Raw genomic sequence first — 24,140 nt, 5'->3', positions numbered from 1 at the left:
CTCTTGTATATCTTACCCTCTGATTTTTGTGTGCTTTTTTTTAATGTTTTATCCTTCTGAGGAGTGATAAGAAAATAAGGAATACACATGCATAGATATTTTTCTTACATATCTTTATCTGTTTATTGTAGGTTCTAGGAATTCCATTTACAATATTTCCCTTGATTATGAATGTATATAGTTATGAGCCTAGGTTTCTATAGATCTTACTGTTTTCAGTGGATTTAATGTAATAGAATTCTTGCAATGATTTTTGTATGCTTTTTTTCATCTCCTAGTGCCCCCCCCCCCCCTTTTTTTTTCTGTGTATTGCTTTTTCTGTGTCCCTTTTATCTTGTTATCTTGCCCCCTTATCTCATTTTTGGAATTGTCTTAGTTCTTTACTTCCTTATTTCTTCTAGTTATTCTTGTTTCAGGCACATAAGTGATTTTGTCACTTACATAATTACTTTTGTAGTTTTTATAAGTTGATTTTGGGAGCAAATAACAATTGCATAATTTTAACATGTCCACTCTCCTCTTATTTTGTTCAGTGTTTTGAAACCAGAGCTTTCTATCCACAGCCAAGCCCAGCAGATCATTCCATAGTTTACAATGACAGTTTCTTGTCTTGGTTATGCTTATTCAGTTCATTGACAGCATGTCACCCCATGTATACCTCATTATTCCAATGTACTCTATCCCATGCAAACCTCTCAGCCTCCTCCATGTTCAGGTTTTAACCACTCAAAATATTTTTCACTCTATCATTCCATTTCCTGATTGGTCTCCTCTTACTGTTTTCCCTCCACACTTGACATATTTCCTCTCTTATGCTGTCCACGTGTCCAAACCATTTCTGCACCCCCTTCTCCGATCTCTCAAGCACACTGTTCTTATAGCCATACCTCTCTCTTTCTCTTTTATTACTTACTGGATCACACCACATATTGTTCTCATTCATTTCATTTTCAACACATCTACCCTCCTCTGCACATCCTTATCCATAGCCCATGCTTCACATCGCATGGTGTTGGGTAAATGTCTGTTAGAATATATTGATAGAGCACTGAAAATGGAGGAACAGATTTTATATAATTAGTACTAAATAATGGACAGAGAGCACTAATAGTACTTAAAATGTGTGAAAAAAAGATAATTTTTATGAAATGAGAATATGAACAGGTAAATGCAGGAGTCTTGGAGAAAGGGGGGAATGTGCTGTGTGTAGGGGATCAGGGGGCCTGGGAAGTGAATAAGTTAATGTTTACTGATGACTCAGCTCTGGTGGCAGAGTCATGTGATAATCTGCAGAAGTTGGTGACTGGGAGTGTCAAAAAAAAAAGAATTTGAGAGTAAATATGAATGAAAGCAAAGTTTTTAGGTACAGAGACAGGTTTTATTACAGTGCCTGTGGGGAAACCCTGCACAGTAACTACATACTCTAACATGCTGTATGTAATTACATAACCATTATTATTGTTCTTAAATGATTGCCGACTCATTAATGGGGATGAAATGTAGTGTTTTTGTAGTAGGTGCATATTACTCTATAATCCTTGGTCCTTTAATCATAAAAGCTAAGTGAAACCTTTCATTAGATGTTTCTTAAAGATTGTTTGTAAATTTTTCCTGTCATGGTAAAATTATTTTTCTCCAAAATTTTTTAGCATGGGCTTCAAATGCTTTTTGTATTTTATGCACTTTTTCAGATCATCACTTTTAAGTTAATTCAGCAATATTTTCATTGTATTTAGATCCAAGATTATGTCACAGGATTATCTTGTTACCGGACTTACGTAATATCATTTAAATTTTCAAGATAAAGTATGTCAAAATACTTTCTTCAGAATTGGTACATACTGTTGCATGCTTACATGAATTTTTCCACAGTTGAAGACAATAGTTATTGCTTGTAGTTGGTTTAATGCTGTAGGTGTACAATTGACTAGTAAAACATTATGAAAGTAGTAGTTTTAAGAAGATGGTGTTGGTACAGTGTAGGTGAGGTGTGGCGAGGCACTAATGGTGGTGGTGGTGTTCGGCAGAGGTTGGTGATGTGAGCTATGATGAAGGCCAGGCTTTGCAGTTGATACCAGCAGAAACAACAACAGCATCAGCATCAACATCAGCATCAGCAGCATCAGTTTCAGCATCACCCATAAGCATTGGAGGAGAGATTAGTGAGGTGGGAACACAAGAGTGGCTTGTGACCCCTCCACCATGTTTCACACGATCTCAGGCGGCCCCCCTAGCCACCTCTCCTTTAGAAAATCTGCTTATAGAACACCCCAGCATGTCTGTCTACCTGCCACGCCCCACCTACACCAGCGCCTCCATCGCAAGAATATTTCCTCAACGCATCATGTCTCACTCCTCCCCATCTTCCCATTCTCCTTCAGCTTCTCCCTCCTCCCAACCCACCACTGGTGAGACTGAGGATTCTACCATGAGAGAAGATGTTGGTGGTGAGGGTGGCGATCAGGTAGTGGAGGCCCATACTGCCCGCACAGGTGTAACCCAGCGAGCACCCAGCCTCCTCAAGGCCATTGATGTGCTCAGGCCAGCACAGAAGGTGAGGATTGTATGTGAATTATTTATTATGATGCTTTATGTTTTGTTGAAATAACACCCTCACTGCTAAAACTTGGGAGTATTTTTATTGTTAAATTCACATGCTTCACTTAGTATATTCATTTCTCTCTTTCAGGCCCAGCGTCGCCGGGAGGAGCGACGCTTGAAGCGTAAAGCCCTGGAACATGGAAACAAAGCACGAGAAGTAGCATCAGCAAGCAGGAAACCTGCTAAGCGATGTGACATGATGCTGCCAGCAAAATTCTCACGTGCAGTAAACAACCGCAAGTGCTAAATCCAAGAGGCTGTGAAAAGGGGTAAAAAGATGTTCACTGTAGCACACTTAAGAGTGAGTTTACCATGATGAACATCATAGTGGATACCAGAAAAAGAAATGAGTATTGCATCTAGATTTCTGGTGCATTAAAATTCAGAAATTTTGACTGGATAGGATATTTATTTTAGTAATGAAGCCATTAACTTTTCAGAAAATATAGTCATCATTGATTGAAATAATGAATGGCATAAATTGCCAAAACTGAACAACTGTTACCCCTTCTCAAGTAAACCCTTCCTTGATTTTATGGAAGAAATTTCATTTCTCTGATTTATTTTTGAAAAATTCATCTTTCTTCAAGCAACCTTCTCAAATGTCTTCAAGCATCCCTTTCCATTTCAGTCAAGAATCTCATTGCATTAGTTTTTGAAAATGAAGTATAGGTGTACTTGGTTTAAATGGATAAATTTTCCTTTTGCAAAGTAATTTGAAGAAGAGGGTTTTGCCCTTATAAAGTTTCTTTTGAAAAACTTTCTTTTAAAACTTGATGTTATTTTGGTTAACTTTGATATGCTTTGAATGCTTACATTAACCTATTTGTATTGGCTAATAGTTATTGATTGTAATCATGTTAAGTTAAACAGTTATTTCAGGTCTTTGTTTTCATGTGTAGAAAATTTGCTTTACCAGATACTGAAGTGAGAAGCTTAGGATTAAGGAAAAATATATTAAAAATGATAAAATGAAAAATGTATATATAAAAAGTCTTTCATAATTGTGTGAATGTAGCACAATTGCTTTAGTATGCATGTCTGTATAAATGATAAATGTTTTTGGTAGAAAACTAAGGCCCATACAGTCTAGTTGTTACTTGTGTGCACGAGAGCGCTGTTGCCAGTCTATTAAGTCCTGAGAACCACTCGCACTGCCACTACTGGATGTGTAAGGGTACCCAAAAAGTAGGATTACTGTATATTTAGTTAATGAGAATGGCATTACTTCTTTTTAGCTTTAGTTATGGCAATATTTGATGTACATAAAATGAGCCTGCTGGTTTATGAAGTTAAAGATCTCATGAGTATGATAATATATTGACCTAGTCTGTAGGTGCTCTGATGTATGTGAAATGTCAAATAGAGGATACTTGAGGATTCATATTTATTCTCAGCGGCCACACCTTCCAATATATTTTACAAAGGCCATATACTGTAATGCATTATATATTAATGTTTGTATAATCTTGGTGTATATTAATTACTGACCTTTTGAGAGGAAAATCTGTACAAAGTAATCTTGTTTGAAGCTGTATTTTAGGGTCTGACTAGCTGTACTCACAGGAAGAGGTCGACTAGCTGTACTCAGAAAGACACACACAGCTCAGGGAATCTGTAGTGTTATCTTGTGTCACATTGCAGCTCTCTTATGTTCAGAGAATATGGTGCCACTCATGTCTCCATCATTCCAATGTTATTCAAGAAGTATGTGACCTGGCAAGGTGTTGAGACACCTACATCTTTTGACATGAAGGCATCAGATTAAGAAAGCAGATATTTAGATTGCAAATTTGTCTCCCATTGAAGAATTTGAATTGTCTTGCGTTGCTGTGTTGTGATAAGTTAACCACATGGCTCCCTAAAAAAATAAGACAAACTTTTTTCATGAAGGCACAAAGTTTATAATTTTTTTCACTTGTATGTAACATTGTAATTTAATCTGTACTTTGCATGTATGGATAAGCTTAGATAGTGTAAATACTGTATAGTATTTTCCCATCATTGTAAATTCTTTTATTTATTTTTGTGTTTAAGGCCAAAACACAGTTCCATCTTCTACATCCTTTGTCATCAAAGGTTAAGAGTATGCAGTTTGATTCATATAAAATGTGGATTTTTTGAAGGTTGTTTTAATTTACCTTCATATCATAAGCAAATTATACTATATCACACAGCAAGGAGGGACCCCCCTTATTCTGATTATAGCTTCTTTACAGGTCTTACGGGACAGTGCATTAGATATTAGAATGCACTGATATTAGATTTTTCAAGTACTTCTAATTTTGTTTTATATACAGGCGATGCATGAGGAGCACACATTGATGTACCTTTTGAGGGACTGTAGCAGTGTTCTGTCCCCAGTAGCACGGTTGGGGAAGGGAAAGGAAAACCAAATTTCTTTTGGGTGACTTCATTTGCTATTCCCAGAGTAATACGGAAAACACTTTTATCTGGAATTCACTTGCACGCACAGGTTCTAATATTTAAATAACTCAATATTAAGGTTACAGAATGATGAATAGGAGAATCTTAAGAAAAATTAATTTTACTCAATTGAAGAACATAATATGGCTGAATAAAACTGATTAAGATGCATATAACATATTCCTCTACCTGGCTAAGGATGTCACTTGTCAACCGTGCAATGATAGACTTGACGTCCTTAGGCAGGTAGAATAGTTGGCATACACCGTGTAACGTAAAGCATTTTGGTCATCCGTATGTTCCTCAGGTAAATAATTCCATGTTTTGTATTTATATATTACACTTATATTTCTTGTTCATCTTGACTCTTCACCATTGGCAATGGCTTGAAATTCAGTCGAAAGCTTGGAGCTTTTGTGTTAACTTTTCCAGGGAGTTTTCTCGGTTCTATCATCATTATTCAATTATCAGCTCTGCTGGAACGTCTGCCAATGTAAAATTGGTACTGCTGCAGCAAATCATCATGGTTTTGGTAAAGCGCCGCCATCGATTTACAATAAACTTATTGGTTTCAAATTGTCCTAGGGATATTTTGATTTGTATGTGCTTAATCAGTAACACATCTGTCAACTATATAAAAAAAATTATCCGTCTTTCTGTGAAGCACTGCTCACATCTTTGGTGGTTCTCGCTTTGCATCTTACAAATAGTTCTACTTAAAAATTCTTCTAGATTGACCTTAAAACTTGAACTGCTTTCCCCGCGCCGCGATATAGGATCACTAAAATTCTTTTGCTTGAATTACATTGGTTTTTTGCTCGAATACCTGCTCCATCATATCACCATGTGGCCTTTGGCAACTCCAGCTACTGATGAGTATTTGTACAGTGCGTCGTTACGATCCATAAAAGCTGAGTAAATATTGGATATTTTTTTTTTCTTATAGTATCTGAAATGTGTCTTCTAGAACAGCAAAATCCAACAAATTGATTAACATACACTTATAGTAATACTACAATGAATGTCATAACGAAACTACATACGTATATCCTCAGGAGCAGTTGAGTTGTGGAACTATATATTTTATATATATATATATATATATATATATATATATATATATATATATATATATATATATATATATATATGAATCATAAGTAGGAGATATGGTTTGTGCATATGTGAAAAGAACCAAGTGCTTCGTTACGAGACCTTCAAAGTACTTGGAAGTCAGCAGGTAAGGTCGCACTGAAAGTATGATTTTATCCCCTCTGGATAAGTTTAGGCCTGTATCATATGTTTATTTATTGTTGTAAAGTTCTATGATATTCTCTCATGTTATCTAAGAAATTGTTTCATTGAACAACAGAAACCAGAAATTATATCAGCGTTACTGAAATGCAGATCTCCAAACAAAAATTAACTCATAAACAAATATAGAATTCAGTAGTCGACTGTGTCTCCAACAGCAATATAAGTATATTTCACTGACCTTACAACAATACTCGGATTTTGTAGTTTTGGGAAAGCATACGACATGGGGTATTGAAACTATATAGTTCTCCTTTCCCCTTTCGTATATCAAATATATAATTGAGAAATGTATTGAAACCGGTCTAGTATAACATGGCTCTAGTTGATCATGTGACCTCAAGGTCTTTAGTGAATACAGGTTAAGACAAGAAATTTAAGCGGGATGGACATTGCATTCTCTGAACTGATTTTTCTCCATTTATTTTCCTTTCTTAATGTATATCTTTGGTATTTTGGTGACTTTCTGTTTACCCCCGTATATTCATAGCATCTAGAGTTGTTGACTTTGTTTCCCCCCGTATATTCATAGCATCGAGAGTTGTTTAATTTGTTACCTCGAATATTCATAGCATCTCCCAAAAGGCCGGTGTATACCAAGGAATACTTAGGAATTCAAACAAACAGATTTCTGGGTTCTTTTGAGTTTGTTAAAGTGGAAGATACCAGAAACCCAGATTAATGTGGTAGAAGTTAGAAGACATACACACATTCATAGAGAATGATATACAAACCGTTACTGTGACAAAGGAGGCAGAAATAATAAATGACCTGGGCTGAAAGCGAAATATGTAATTTGCCTGATTCGAGGTATATGCTTGTTCGCAAGTCTGTATCTATTACTTTGAGTGAAATCAAATGAAACAAGTATTGAATAGTTTGATAAATCAAAATGATTGAAGCCTTTGATAAGTTTGAATACTTGAATCAGTTTACTTAACCTCTTTTCTAAGCTAGATCCATTTTTTTTTTTAGTTGGTTCACATCGGATTTGTTTCTCAGCCTGGGAGCCATCGTGGTAGCCTGACATTGGACTCTTTCTCGTCTTGACAAAACACATAATGAGAAACCTCATTTAAATCTGAAATGTGCGAAGTGAATCATTTGAGCACAAAAAGTCATATGCATTGAAATTTTGACCTTTTGTTAGGAAAGGATACAGAACACTAATGCAAGTATCACAGAATTTAATGTCAAAATAAAGTTTATCAGTTATGGGTATTATACTTATGATAATTTATTTGATTAAAAAATAATACACTGACTCATATCTAATGAAATACTCACACAGCATTTCCATTAGCACATGCTTATGCTAAGGATATCTAGAAATGAAAATGGTGACAACATGTTTCTCAGACAGACAGTAAGTAAAACACAGTCAAGTCTGCTTAAGACCTGACACTTCATACACACACACCATGAAAGACAACATCATCCAAATACATTTAACATCCTCTTTGGTACATGAAGCTGACACTAGGTAAACTTTGGCAGGGTGGAGTACATGATATTGCTTAGATGAAACACTCGGATCATAACAGTATATGCAAGAAACAGTATTTGTCTTGTGGAAATGACTGAGCCACAGGTGTATTGGATACTGTACTTAGTCTTCTGATACCATGGGGAATCAGTCAATTTCAAACAAAAGTTTACAGAATCAGCATATGCATGAACATAAAATTTAAACACTCAGTTAGCATATCTCATCACCAGCCAGCATCATCATGAGCACACTTATATAAATGCAAAAGTTTGAATTAAGTAGATGGCAAAAACTACTGATCAACAGAGTTGCTGTTTAAACCAAAGAAGAAGATTCAGTGAAATATCTGAAGAAATGGTACAAGATGATGTGCTTTGGGGAACATCATAACCATGCAGTTTATTGGTTCATATTTGTAATGTCGATTAGGAAAGTGGCTTTTGTCAGTTGTTAAATTTGGTTTACAGTAATTTCCTATCAGTATATATATATATATATATATATATATATATATATATATATATATATATATATATATATATATATATATATATATGTTTTCATTCATACTTTATACATATATTTATTTGTTTTTATACATACTTAATTGGTTTCCTACATCAGCAAGGTAGTGCCAGGAAACTGACAAAGAATGGCCCATCCACTCATGTACACATATATACATAAACACCCATACGTGTACATGTACATACATATACATATCAACATATACATACATATACATACACAGACATATTCATATACACACATGTACATATTCATACTTGCTTCCCTTCATCCATTTCCGGCCCTACCCCGCCCCACAGGAAACAGCATTGCTACCCCCCGCTTCAGCGAGATAGTGCTAGGAAAACAGACAATAAAGGCCTCATTTGTTCACACTCAGTCTTTAGCTGTCATGTGTAATGCACCGAAACCACAGCTCCCTATCCACATCCAGGCCCCATAGACCTTTCCAGGGTTTACCCCAAACACTTCACATGCCCTGGTCCAGTCCATTGACAGCATGTCAACCCCGGTATACCACATCGTTCCAATTTACTGTATTCCTTGCACACCTCTTACCCTCCTGTATGTTCAGGCCCCAATCACTGAAAAGTTTTTTCACTCCATCCTTCCACCTCCAATTTGATCTGCTTCTCCTTGTTCCCTCCACCTCTGACACATATATCCTCTTTGTCAGTCTTTCCTCACTCATTCTCTTCATATGTCCATACCATTTCAACACACCCTCATGTGTTCTCACAACCACACTCTTTTTATTTCCACATATCTCTCCTACCCTTTCATTACTTATTCAATCAAACCACTTCACACCGCATATTGTCCTGAAATATTTCATTTCCAACATATCCACCCTCCTCCATACAGCCCTATTTATAGCCCATGCCTTGCAACCATATGACATTGTTGGAACTACTTTTCCTTCAAACATACCCATTTTTGCTTTCCAAGATAATGGTCTCTCTTCCCACACATGCTTCATTGCTCCCAGAACCTTCACCCCCTCCCACACACTGTGACTTGCTTCCACTTCCATGGTTCCATCCACTGCTAAGTCCACTTCCAGATATCTAAAACACTTCACTTCCTCCAATTTTTCTCCATTCAAATTTACATCCCAATTTACTTGACCCTCAACCCAACTGAACCTAATAACCTTAGAATTCACCAAGCGTTGGAAGCAGCTCTTATTCACATTTACTCTCAACTTTCTCCTTTCGCATACTTTTCCAAACTTGGTCACCAACTTCTGCAGTTTCTCACTTAAAGCAGCCACTATAGCTATATCATCGGCAAACAATGACTGACTCACTTACTAGGCAAAGGTTCAGGGGCCACTGAATAATATGTGGAAGGAGAGATCATTATATGGGAGAGCAAAAATGGGTGTATTTGAAGGTATAGAAGTCTCAGCAATATTATATGGATGCAAGGTATGGAATGAGGAGGGTGGATGCGTTGGAAATGAAATGTTTGAGAACAATATGTGGTGTGAGGTAGTTTAATCAAGTTAATAAGAAAGAGGTTTGGTAATAAAAAGTGTGGTTGAGAGAGCTGAAGAGGATGTCCTGAAATGGTTTGGACATATGGAGAGAATGAGTGAGAAGTTGACAGAGAGGATATATGTGGAGGCAACAAGGACTACTGTACCTTCAAGCATACTCATTTTGCCCTCCCAGATAATGATCTCTCTTTCCACACATGTTCAGTGTTCCCTGAACCTTCACCCCGTACCTGCCCATTGACTCACTTTTGCTACCATGTTCACTCCTAAGTTGCTAAAACACTTCACTTCCTCCAATTATATATGTATAACAGCAATAATGCTCATCAAGTCAGGTGTTGGAGGAATTGAAAGCCACATGGGACAAGTGCAGAGTTGTGATGGTTAAGAGTAAGAACAAGAAATTGGGCTTTGAAAATATAAAAAAAAGATTGTGAGCATAGAATATGAAAGACTGATACACACAGCATGACACAAGGCGAACCCATCCGTCCTTCCCGTAGGGTTGAGCCCTCTTTATACCCATAGATAGACTTGTATACTTGTGTCATAAGGTAACACCAAGGGCTATCCCATGGCATCCTCCCCCCTTCACATGATCAACCCTACCATATCATGGACACCTAATTTCACTCCATCACTGAAAACTGAAATAGGAGTGTGTCATGAGAAAAGTAAAGGTGAAGGTGGGTAATGAAATGAAATAATTGCTCACAGGAAGAGGTTTTTAAATTTTCAGATCCCAGTTTCTTACCTAGCTGTAATTGCACGGTAAGCTTAGATAATGGGAGTAGGGTCTCACAAAAGAAGGATGATTATTCCTGTACATTATTTTATATGTAACTTATCTGAGGATGTTATGCATAAGATCATAGATCTTGCACCTCCTGGGTGTTTGAGAAATTTTAGCTTCAACCCTTATGAGATAAAGGAGTAGGTTGAGTTCAAGACTGTCTTAGGAATGGTAATTTTGATAGGCCAAAATGGATGCTACATTTTTCACATCATAAGCTTTAAATTTATAACCATGATGACATAATCGCCTTTGTAAGTACAGGGATAGATTCCATATTGTTGGAAAAAATGGAAAACCACTTGAATATATGCACGACATTTGTCGTACACTTGAGCTAGGACTGGGTCTCTGTTGTTCTGGTGGGGTTGAGTCTTTGTTAGGGTTATAGCCAGATAAAACATTATGGTATCACTGTATGATGGGCTTAGAATAGAAGCCTGTCATTACACATAAAGGTTTAGCAGTTTGGGGATGACAGATGGGGTTCTCTGTCCTCATACGATGAGGTTTGATCTTACATTCTATGCTCAGTGGGCAGTCCTTGCTAGGGAAGATATGCAATAACTTGGACATCATTTAAGATTTTTATGATCAGCATGTGGTAACTGGGTGGATGAATATAGCAGCAGTTGGAGGTGTAGTTACTCTTGAGACTGAGGTAGAGTAAATAGGGCTGTGACATACAGAAGAGTGGCTAGTGGATCTTATATCCTAAATGTGTACAGGTATTGAGCCTAGAGCTGGGGTAAATGTTGGCTTGAAGAAAAAACAATACACAAAATGGTGAATATAGTATGTAGAGTTGCATAGTAACAGGTTAAATTAATGCTTAGAACCAAAGAGACTTGATACACAAGATGCAAAAGTGAATCAGAATGAGTTTGTAAATGAGACAGACTGTTTAGTATACTATCACTGATAACATTCTCAATTAGTTAACACTCCCTTCCTATTGTTTTTGATTGTTCTCCATGTTGTTTAGGACTTCATTGTTTTGATATGAAGTGTCTCATTCACTCTTTGGTAGAGCCTTGTTTTCTGAGGGTTCTAAGTTGCAATCTCATTGTGTCACAGTGCTCTACTTATACTGTACAAAGTTCAGGTATCAGTCTAAGTAGCAAATGCAAATTTGATTTTAGTTTCTATGTAATTATTGCCTTTTAGTTGAAATTTAATGCAAGTTCTATGTGATTATTGCCATTTAATTGAGATTTGAAGTAAGTTGACCATTTGTTGGTTTCATTGCCACAGTTTTGTATTAGAATTTGAAGCATATTTATCTTGTGTTATTTTGATATCCACAAATTTTAAACAACCTCACTAGACTGATAGTTATGCAAGATGGCAGCATGCAACCACCAATGAGTCTTGTACAACAAAACCATGTGACAGCACCCAGTCATATAGCCCATGGCAAAATAGTTTTCTAATTGACCATATATATGAATATGTACAACAGAAGACTGACTTTATTCAGTAATGTTTGGAGGAACAAATAACATAAGCAACAAAGTATGTAGTTATGAAGCACATAGACAGCTGATATGAATGATAAGTTTAACACAGTGCATATGATAATGGTCCACCAGTGACACATTTGTTAACATTAGAAGGATGGCAATAGTTTGCAAACACAGAGAAGGGAGTTGATGCACAGCATCAAGGCTTTAAGTTAACAGGATTTCTTACGAAGCAGTGTACATGTTTTGAGGAAATTATTTGCTAGCGCTCAAGGAAAATCTGTTAAGACTTAGATATCATTAATCCTATCACCTCAAACAGACACTACCACTAGAATTTGATACTCTTTACTACCATCGTACTTGTTAGCAGTACACAATTAGCTCTAAATTCCTTAGTAACCATTTGATAAATGAAGCTTCCAGTCTTTCATACCCTCTTTAAGTTACACAACATATAACATCCCTGCACTGGTTATCTTACATCAGTGACAGAAAACAATGGACATTTTATACATGATAAACATATGTAGAATGCTTGTACATTAACCCTTCTGCTGACATGCATAAAGGGGACCAAGGATAATAGGAGACAAAATATTCAGTTTGCAGTTAGAATTATGAATGTTTACTCTCTTTATGCATGTACAACTGGAATGATATATGTATGATCTTTCCTACAAATATCAATAGCCCTCTATCTTAAAAATCTACACCAAACATGAATGTTATGTAATACATTCACTGAAGCTGCAACATGAAGGAACCTTTCTTACTTTTGTCTCTATTTTAATAGTTGTTACAGAAGAGGTATTATCTTGATTACTGGATCACTGCCTTCCATCAAAAATTTTAACCATCACATAAAGCTATTTGTAACTTTTAAGGGCTTAACTGTCTTTTTCTAGCATTACAGACTCTTCATAGACATTAACAGAACCTAGACTCCTAATAGAAATTAACAGAATCTAAATAAAGATTGAATTTGTTGTATAGATTTTACTGTATAAATTATGTTACAAGAAGGCAGGATATTTCCTGCAGATGGGCTGACTGATAACTTGTATGATATTAAAGAAAGATTAAGGGATAGGCCCTATGCGTGAAGAAGTTCTTTCTGTATTTTCACATCATAAAACATAAGTAACTGCTGGCCTAAGAGACAGAGACCTAGTGGAAATACTGGAGTTATTGCTTGAGCAATGTTTTTGAGGTAGAAGAAAATAAAATATAGCGAAATCTATGGGAAAACTATTAGTTCTCTGCAGAAATTTTAAGTTAAATATATTATCAGAAAAATATAGAAATATAGAGATGGATCAATATTAGTTCAGAGAATCAGCCAGCTTATGGGTTAAATCAACATAAGCTAGGTTTCTTCCAAGGAATTTTAAGGTAGGGAATTTGTGTGGCAACTGAGGTGAGACAGAGATGCTCCTTGATGTCATTTCTCAGTCTAATTATGATTTGTAACTAAAACAAAAGAATACGTTATGTAGTTGATTCTTTTAAACAATATATAACAAGGAGTGTTACTTCCAAATATGTACAGTAACTTCATACAGGTACTTAAAATCACTGAGATTTAATGATTCAAAACTAAGCTGATTTTTACACAAGGTCAAAATAGCCTTGTTAAATCAGCTTTAATTAATGTATTACAGATTTCCTTTCTCAACGTATGAATGCTTTATCATCCTGTATGTACTGTGAGTTCAGCAAGTGATCACTTAATTCATGGATTTTGTATATGAATCACAATTTACTGAAATTTGTCTACACAGACAGTAGAGATATGTAAAATCCTAATCCCAGACTAATTAAAAAATGTCCCTCCTTGAGACCTTGTTTGGAGGGACAGTCTTTTTTTTAGGGAGGGGTGGGGTGACCAAGTTTTTTCTTAAGACGGTGTCTCTTGGCCCTTTTTCTATATATGGGACTATCTTTTTCCACCGCCAGGGAAACCCTTGGTTAAAGAAAAGAGTAAAATGAGAAGCAGGAAAATGTAGTGTAGTGTTGCTTCTTTGAATGGGTGAAGAACACCCTGTCAAAAGAGTTTAAAGGCTTTTGTGATGCAGTGGTTAGTGTTGCTGTCTGTGAATCATATATGGGCCCACTTGGGTTTGAGTCCTTGGCTGAGCATTTGGCTCAGCCAACCCAGCTTCATCCTTCCCTCAGGGCTGGTTGATGAATAGGTTCTACATTTAGACTGGTAGTACTGATATCTATCTATCTATCTCTCTCTCTCTCTCTCTCTCTCTCTCTCTCTCTCTCTCTCTCTCTCTCTCTCTCTCTCTCTCTCTCTCTCTCTCTCTATATATATATATATATATATATATATATATATATATATATATATTTATACATTTATATATATACCTACATACATACATATGTACTCCCTGCCCCGGGAGTCCTTTTTATCCCTATGAGGCTGGCCACATTTACTGGTTGGAATTGTTGGGCTTAAAATGCAATGGTGTGTGTGCATCTATGTGCAGAGACTGTGAGGTAATTAAGTAGTTAGTGCTGTGTGTCTTTATTATGGTAGTTGCATTTTGGGCATGAAGGGTCTTGATATATGTTGAGATGGGCATTTGTAGTATTGTAGGGATGGTTAATATCTAGAGCATAGATGGAAAGGTGGCTTGTTTGTCTGGAAAGTTTAGCCAATGATAGGTGTATATTGGTGGATTGGAGTTTAAGACTGAGTTGGAAAGGTAAGTTTTAGTGATTGTTGGGTTGTTTCAGTGTGTGCATATGTGTGTGTGTGTGTATCATTGTTATATTTGTTGGATGTGTGTGTGTGTGTGTGTGGGGGGGGGGGGGGGAACTTGTGAGTAAAGCTTTGTTACTGAAGTGCAAGGCAGGGGTAAGCTTTTAAATTCTGCTTGGAGTTTGATAGTTAGCTGTGACGTGGTTTGGATAGGAGGGGTCCAATGTTGTTACATAGGACAGAGTGCCAAACATGTTGAAGTGGGACTGTGTTGGGAGAATTTTGTATCATTGTGTTGGTGTTGATTGTTTCTGGTTGCTAGACAGCCAATGAATGTTCTAAGTGCACAATTTTGTGCAGTTTGCAACTTTGTTATAATGGAAGACCAGGCAGGCAAGGGCACAATTTTAAGTGAAGTGGATGAATTGTTTGTAGATGATGTTGAGGATTTTTCTTTCTTCTCCAAATGTGGCACTAGGTAAGGTTCTGAGGTATTTAGTTTGCAGTGTCACCTGAAGTGGGTGGAGTCCAGTAACTTTTGTATATCCTAGTTACTTACTACTTGTGTCTGACAACTAAGCTGTATAAGTATTAATTACGGTGTGTGTTAAGTATTTTTGTGGTTTTATGGGTGAACAATATAAGTACAGTAAACCTATTGTCATTATGACTTGTTAAGCAAAACTTTTGACATCACATCTGTGATTGATACTGCACTGAGATTAACACTACTTAGTTGCCAATTAGACACATAAAGTAAGTAACTGGGATATATATAGCATGCGGGGAGTGTAGTTCTGAAAGAATCTCATTGGTTAGGTTATATGCATTGCTAGACACTCTCTGCACAGGTATATTGTTATTGCTGTTATTTCATTGTTTTACCTTCTCCATAGTTCTAGAACTGACAGATCTAAATAAGAAAAAAGTACTTTTGATGTTAAAGTTTGTAATATGTCCCATGCATTAAGCTAAGAAAACCCATTATTTTGTCTCCCTTGAATTGAAGTTACTTTCTTGTTTGACCAAAAGAACATGTGCGTTGTTGAATATGCATTGGTGCCTAAATAAACACTGATTGGTGTCATTGTGCATGAGGAAGTCACAAAGATTGGAAATATAGGAAAGTAGGAAAATTTTTTTTGTTCATTTAGTGTTTCCATTTTTTAATGGAGTATGATGATGTTCATAATGAACAAACAAAGTAGGTAATATTAATGTCAAGTGAGCTTTGATATGCAAAATTCTGACTACTTAGAGTCAGGATGAAGATGTTATTGCTGTTTCAGATTGGATGGATAGTCCATACTAGTGTCCAGTGATTATAGTGCAGCCTAACACAATAGTCATTCCACAAACTTAGTGTCTTGATTTGATTCTTGCATAATGTTACTCATCATGCTAAAGTCAGGGATGAATAATCCATCTTAGGTTTTACTTTGGTTAAGCCCCACTTGGTCAGAAGGAAACAGATATGCTTACTTTTGCATTAATATTGTTTCCCTCCATACACAGGTGCCCATTGAATCTCTTTAGTCTTAGAAATGCTTCACATGTACCTTGTAGCAGGATAAACTCTAATGTAGGTTTATTATGAAATTGTGCATGAAGGGTAATTTTTCAAGGGCTTTTCTTGTAGCAGCAGCAGCTTTTATAATGGAATGTATCATGGACAACATAAGTAATTTGGTAATTAAGTACCACCCTTCACTACTGTGGTATGATAATGAAGAGGTAAACTACCGAGCAGTAAGGGTAATAATCAGATAATCTGATAAAGAAGATATGCATAAAACAGATATTGCACATTTAGAAGTGAGAGTCATTGCAACTTTTGAATCATGAACATTAGTTAGTCTGCTGTATAACAATATCCTTCCAAGTACCATAATTATAACAGACTTTTTCCCCTCTCTGCTCATTTCGAAATGAAAGAAGTGGCTGGACTGAAGACCTTCATATTGCATAAAACTGTATATTCATATGTCTAATATGTGATAATATTATATCAAAATATTCATATGTAAGTAAAAGTTGATGGTAACTTACTAACACTTGAGGCTTTGATGGGAAAAATAAAAGTAAGATATAAATAGAGGCTGCTAATCAAATACTACATCGATGATCTATTACTAGAAACCCAGGACGATTTAAATAGTGGTGATTGTACAGTATACAGTATATTAAAAAAATCTAAATTCCAGCTAAACTGCAATGTAACTGCCACACCTCAGGCACTCATAAAATTGCATATTTATAAACATTTCTTGAAAGTCATGAAATGAAACAGAACTAAGAACCGATAAAAGGGATGTAAATATTTCATATCTGTATAAGAATGTCAGGTTAATGTGGTAATTTTCCTCTTGTGAGTTTACTCTTATTGCTAATGAGTTCAGTATGCTTCCCATCGTTCAAAGTATCAACAGTTTTGTGAGTCCATTTAGTATGAGAAATTCCTTTTTATTTATAACCCCAGAACATTTGGCCAGTTTAACAAAAAATGAGCAGAATAACATATTTACTGGCATATTGTTATGTTTGTATTGTGATTAACTCGGTGTGTTCCACTAAAATGCATCTTTATCTGCATACTGATTCATTCCATAATTAAATATCACTTCATTTAGTTCTAAATACACACAACTTTACCACAGCCATAATGATCTGCACAACACTGCCTGAAGTAAATCAATAAGATTTTTTCCAATGCAGAATGAAAACCACAGATTTGAACTGAAAATTGTTATTATGTAACAACTTTCTGCGTAACATGTGAAGGCCTGACATGACCAAAACGTAATTCCAGAATTTGCAACTTGGTCTAGATTTTGTTTGCTTGACTTCCAATCAGAAGTGATGTCTGTTATGAATCTGGATCCCAGTATGTATACCAAGTAAATTAAGTAGTCATTTTAATAAGATTGGCTTGGAAAAGTATCGTCATTTATATTTGATATTTTTTTGTTTGAATTAAAGCATTATCACAAATGTATTAATAAGAAGTCTTTTGTACTATTTCTTAACATATGTTTTTCCAACATTGATTTGTGTATTTATTTGTAATTAGTATAATGTGATTTTTCTTTTTGAACTAAATATGGCAAGGAAATCAATAGTATAATGATAAATTGATAAAAATAGAATAACTAAATATGTAATCGATGTAAATATTACATATGACAAAATTCAGACAACTTGATGAGCAAAACCACAATTTTTTGCTGAAAAACATTGGATTGTTTTATTTTCATTCAGTTAGACTCCTCTCTACCATTTCCATAATTGTCGTCATTCCATATTTTCTCACTATACAGTTCAGAAATATGACTTTTTTTTCCTTCATATCTTTTTGCAAGCTTGTTTATCATATGAATGTTATAATCTATAAGAGGTTATCTTTGGTCTCTTGGAGCTTCAATGAGACTAGAGACCCAAGAAGGAGAACAGCAGAAGTAGTAAGCATAGGGATTGCTCGACTTGAGTAAATAAACTGACCAAAACATAGTGATCCCAAAACTCCAGCAATGCGAGATGAAGCACTGAGGAATCCATACGCAGTTGTCCTGTAAGAGAGAGATTATTATATTAGAAATAGAATCTAGGATTAAAACATTTAAGAGAGAGGTCATTTTAGTGAAAAGAAAATCATGGGTTATCCCTGGAATGAAGAGAAAACTGTAGATGATAACCTTGAGCATAAAGATGTAACACTTAATGCATGAAGATGTAACACCTAACTATTCAATTATTTGATCATACTTATTATGGGTTCTGTAGTAAGTAAAGTGGAATGAAAAGTCTTTCGTCTCTTCAATTCTCCTAGCGTCATTTCTTTCCAACCTCCCCCATCTGTATGCCATAATGTTGCTGCTCTCTCTGTATGTTAACATATAGATATTATTTTGGTCACTGTTCACTTGAACTGTCCGCATGTGTCCCCAGCCCATGGTACAATTTTGGCTGCTGCTTCCAACAACTGCTTGGAGACCAACCACTTTAGGAATGGCTGTTATGATACCTCCTCCTTCCCTTGATCATCTAAGCTATAGAATTTTCTTCCTTCTTTCATCTTTCCGTCTTCATAATCTTTGTTCCCTAAAGAGTCAGGTATTCAAACTGGGGCCTTGCTTAACTTCTACTTTCTTTCCCTTCAGCTTTTTCCTTTCACCCAAGGTGGCCTGTTTGGGGTATGTTATCTGGCCATGCCATGTCTTTCACAATTAAAAGGACAATGAGTATTGGATATTTTTTTCTGGCTGGGATACACTATTCTCTGCATGCAGCAAATTAAACTCTTAATACAGAATCATCCCCCAGAGCACTTCAGTCTTCTTATGCTTTCTTACAACATACTCATTACATCTACGCACATTTTTTCTTATTACCTTCATTCAGTTCTTTCTTCTTATCTCTGGCAACTTGTATATTTTAAGAGTAGGATGTAAACATGCGATTGTGTTTACCAAATGGCGTCCTAGATTCATCTCTTCGATGTATGTCAACTGACCTATACTTCTCTCTTGTGTCTCCCCTGATGATGTGATTATTACATGAAAGTGCACTTGGGAACTTATTGTGTTTCATTTTCCCTGTGGACTTATAGGAATATCTTGATCATGCGCAAAATTGTGATCCTTTCCAATGTGTATATATGTATATGTCTGTGTATGTGTATGTATGTCAATATATGTTGATATGTATATGTATATATATGTGCGTATATAAGCGTTTATGTATATATATGTGTACATGAGTGGATGGGCCATTCTTCGCCTGTTTCCTGGCACTGCCTCGCAGACACAGGAATCGTCGATTATGTATAATAAATAAATGAATGAATATGTAAATATACATACATATATTATTCATAATTGCACCAGGAATCCATTCTTGAAATGGTCCTAAAGTTACTCCAGGACCCCCTTTCCAGTAGCTTCTATATCTCCAAAGCTGTGCTGCTACGGGTAGGAGGGTAATTATGGACTCATTTGGAGTGAAAAGATTTTTGAAGTTTTCCTGATGATACATCCTTACAGAGGATGTCTTCACTCACTATGTAACCTTGTGCTGGTGGATTTCCAGTAATTTATAGATACAGAGGAATATGTTAATGAAATAGATAACCCATTCCATAAGCAAAAGATAATAATAATAGCTTATTACCTGATATGAGTGGGAAAGGTCTCAGTTGATGCTATATCCAGTGCATTCCAACCAGATATAAAGATGAAGTTGAACACAGCTTCAAATACAATGACACCAATTTTGCTACTCAGAAACCAGATGAAGAACGCTGATAGTGCTGACATTGCCATAGATACACCTGGAAAAAGTGCACATCATAAATTAATCCCTTCATCACTATTTTTCCCATCACTTATGTTATTATATGTGAAGCCAGCAGCACAACCACACTTACATGTACTTTAATCAACACTATTAATATTTTTGCTTGAATGAAAGTCAAATTTACATCCACACCCAAATTATGCTCTTCTATAGTCAGTTACGTATTATCAGGGCTTCTTTTATTGGGCTCCTGCAGCTTTGAGGAAACACTCCTTGTGAAAACAAGGTAAAATGGGCTCCCATGGGGAATGAAAGTCTTGGTGATGGTGTACTACTTTCCTTCCATTGGCAGTAATATAACTTAATTGAAACTGACTTCTAGTGTGCTGTGTTACCACTTGCAAATTAGGTACAGGAACACCATGGAAAGGTCTGTGGGGCCTGGATGTGGATAGGAAGCTGTGGTTTTGGTGCAGTACACATGACAGGTAGAGACTGAGTATGAATGAATGTGGCCTTTTTTTTTGTGTTTTCCTGGCTTGCTTGCCTTCATCCATTCCTGATGCTACCCTATCCCACAGGAAATAGTATTGCTACCCTCTGCTTCAGCGAGGTAGTGCCAGGAAAGCATATATATATATATATATATATATATATATATATATATATATATATATATATATATATATATTTTTTTAATTATTATTATTATTATTTTGCTTTGTCGCTGTCTCCCGCGTTTGCGAGGTAGCGCAAGGACACAGACAAAAGAAATGGCCCAACCCACCCCCATACACATGTATATACATACACGTCCACACACGCAAATGTACATACCTATACATCTCAATGTACACATATATATACACACACAGACACATACATATATACCCATGCACACAATTCACACTGTCTGCCTTTATTCATTCCCATCGCCACCTCGCCACACATGGAATACCATCCCCCTCCCCCCTCATGTGTGCGAGGTAGCGGTAGGAAAAGACAACAAAGGCCCCATCCGTTCACACTCAGTCTCTAGCTGTCATATACAATGCACAAAACCAAAGCTCCCTTTCCACATCCAGGCCCCACAAAACTTTCCAGACACTTCACATGCCCTGGTCCACCCTTCTCCGCACAACTCTATCTATAGCCCACGCCCCGCAACCATATAACATTGCTGGAACCACTATTCTTTCAGACATAACCATTTTTGCTTTCCAAGATAATGATCTCGACTTCCACACATTTTTCAATGCTCCCAGAACTTTCGCCCCCTCCCCCACCCTATGATTCACTTCTGCTTTCATGGTTCCATCCGCTGCCAAATCCTTTCCCAGATATCTAAAACACTTAACTTCCTTCAGTTTTTCTCCATTCAAACTTACCTCCCAATTGACTTGTCCCTCAACCCTGCTGTACCTAATAACCTTGCTCTTATTCACATTTACTCTCAGCTTTCTTCTTTCACACACTTTACCAAACTCAGTCACCAGCTTCTGCAGTTTCTCACATGAATCAGCCACCAGCACTGTATCATCAGCGAACAACAACTGATTCACTTCCCAAGCTCTCTCATCCACAACAGACTGCATATTTGCCCCTCTTTCCAAAACTCTTGCATTCACCTCCCTAACAACCCCATCCATAAATAAATTAAACAACCATGGAGACATACACACCTCTGATGCAAACCAACATTCAGTGAGAACCAATCACTTTCCTCTCTTCCTACTCGTACACATACCTTACATCCTCGATAAAAACTTTTCACTGCTTCTAACAACTTGCCTCCCACACCATATATTCTTAATACCTTCCACAGAGCATCTCTATCAACTCCATCATATGCCTTCTCCAGATCCATAAATGCTACATACAGATATATATATATATATATATATATATATATATATATATATATATATATATATATATATATATATATATATATATATATATCCCTGGGGATGGTGGAGAAAGAATACTTCCTACGTATTCCCTGCTTCTCGTAAATGGCAACTAAAAGGGTAGGGAGTGTGGGGCTGGAAATCCTCCCCTCCAGTTTTTAAGAAAGTGTCCAAGAGAAGAAATAGCAAATATGTATGAAATTTTCTTTTCATACATATTTGCCATTTCCCACATTAGTGAGGTAGCATTAAGAACAGAGGACTGAACCTTAGAGAGAATATCCTTGCTTGGCCCCCTTCTCTGTTCCTTCTTTTGGAAAATTAAAAGTGGGAGGGGAGGATTTCCAGCCTCCTGCTCCCTCCCCTTTTAATCACCTTCTATGTCATGCAGGGAATATGTGGGAAGTGTTCGTTCTCCCCAATCCCCAGATGACTGTGCCTTAAGAGGGAAAATTTCTCACTTCGCCCTCATCTTTATCTTTCTTTAGGAAAAGTAAAACAGAAGGGGAGGTTTTCCAGCCCCAAAATCCCACCCATTTTAGTCGCCTTCTACGATACACAGGAAATGTGTAGGCAGTATTATTTCTCCCCTTTCCATATACTCCATTTTTCATGTGTTTATTTCTTGTGGGAGCAGGGAGCATCAAAAACAGATGAATAATCTTTGGTGAGGAATATCCTTGCGTAGATAGCATGTATATCATAGTTGGAATTAGTAGTTTAGATAAACTGAAAATTGAAAATGTGGGAAGAGTGTAAGAGATTTGAAAGATTTGTTAAGATTTCTTACGGATAGTCATGAAATAAAACTGTCGAGATTGATAACTTGCATAGTATACTTAGAATTAGTACGATAGAAAAACAAAAATAACTATGTGTACTCACTCATAATCCTCACTCTGCCAAGTTTATCCATGAGTAAGGATGTTATCAATGTGCCAGGAATCATTGTCAGCTGACCAATCAAATTCTCTTGAAACACCTCCTTGTAGTGAATGTTGTAGTCAAAATCTAGGGTACAGCCAGGTGCAAGGGCACGGAAATCATTGTTTATACTCTCACACTGCTGGAAGCGGTAGTCATACATGTCAGTATCAATGAAGGTGTTGCGTGCGATGTAGCAATACCTGTAGGGAAGAGTGAGCTGCGTAAAAATGCAGTCTTGCAGAAGAGGATACAGTAAAAAGATGATATAAAGAACAGAATAAAAAGTTATGGCAAAATTGCAACTAAGCAGGTGCAGTTGGCAGATGTGGATAAGAATTATATACTTACTATCTTTGACCAGTACCATTTAAGTTGTCATTTGCAGTAACTGATTTTTTTTTTTCATTTAAGCATAACAGTTCTGTAATTCTTTTGTTTAACATTCATGATAACTTTCCATACTCTTTTGTATAAATGCATGGAAATTTGTAGTGCTCAGATCTGTCTGAAATTATAGTAATCTAAATGTTGTTATAAGACAGATAGTCATCAATCTTCCATGTAAGAAAGCAGAAAAAAAATAGAAATGGAAACCATACAGAATGAGCTGATAGGTAAAAGCATATAGTCAAAGAATCTGATCATAGATTGTTTTTTAAAGATTTCATAATTTGTATACAGTAAACTGAGCTTTACTTTTATCTTGTATGAAAATCTACCCATAAATGTATTCTCCATTACCTCCCAGTAAGGTAACTTTCTGTCCATTTATAAAGTTCCTGATACCACATTCCAACTGTATTCCCATTTTCTTCAGAGGAACAATTTTAGAAGTTTTCATGCTGTCCGAGAATGCACTTTTCCATTTAGGAAGTCTTCCCCCCCCCCAGCTCCAACCTTGAATTCCAATTTCTTTTACTATTTCACGGTAGGGATAATATTAGAAGCCTTCTAATAGTCAAGGAAGAGACCTTTACTCCTTTTATAAAGGTCTGTTTGACATTCAATGGCCCTCTGGCAACCCAACAGTTCTCAGTTTGCAAACCAATTTTTTTTCCAAGATGTTGCTTACTGTCTTTTAATAGTTCAAAGTTTTATGTGCATGATGTTTTTCATGTGAGCTGTTCATACAAACCAAAAGTCTGTCTGCTTCCTGATTACAAGGGCTTGTGAAGCAAA

General features: G+C 36.3%; 2 protein-coding genes across 8 annotated transcripts in view; one reads left to right on the top strand and one right to left on the bottom strand.

Moving 5' to 3' along the window:
• Positions 1 to 4,726, top strand: part of TP53INP (Tumor protein p53 inducible nuclear protein) — a 44,547-nt gene extending 39,821 nt beyond the window's left edge. For all 3 annotated transcript variants that reach the window (XM_071677051.1, XM_071677053.1, XM_071677052.1), the window contains 2 exons: positions 2,028 to 2,554; positions 2,690 to 4,726. In XM_071677051.1, the coding sequence (XP_071533152.1) occupies positions 2,028 to 2,554; positions 2,690 to 2,848 (686 nt within the window). In that variant the 3' untranslated portion in view covers positions 2,849 to 4,726. The remainder of the gene's footprint in view (positions 1 to 2,027; positions 2,555 to 2,689) is intronic.
• Positions 4,727 to 7,516: 2,790 nt separating this feature from the next.
• The window catches only part of LOC139757037 (synaptic vesicle glycoprotein 2C-like), a 73,371-nt gene continuing 56,747 nt past the window's right edge, over positions 7,517 to 24,140 (bottom strand). For all 5 annotated transcript variants that reach the window (XM_071677040.1, XM_071677043.1, XM_071677042.1 and 2 more), the window contains 3 exons: positions 22,920 to 23,161; positions 19,999 to 20,158; positions 7,517 to 18,398 (listed from right to left, as the gene is read on the bottom strand). In XM_071677040.1, coding sequence (XP_071533141.1) covers positions 18,218 to 18,398; positions 19,999 to 20,158; positions 22,920 to 23,161 — 583 coding nt within the window. In that variant the 3' untranslated portion in view covers positions 7,517 to 18,217. The remainder of the gene's footprint in view (positions 18,399 to 19,998; positions 20,159 to 22,919; positions 23,162 to 24,140) is intronic.

The sequence above is a fragment of the Panulirus ornatus genome, chromosome 24, assembly GCF_036320965.1.
Source record: "Panulirus ornatus isolate Po-2019 chromosome 24, ASM3632096v1, whole genome shotgun sequence".
NCBI classification, from domain to species: Eukaryota; Metazoa; Arthropoda; class Malacostraca; order Decapoda; family Palinuridae; genus Panulirus; species Panulirus ornatus.
This window is presented reverse-complemented; position numbering and strand designations above follow the sequence as displayed.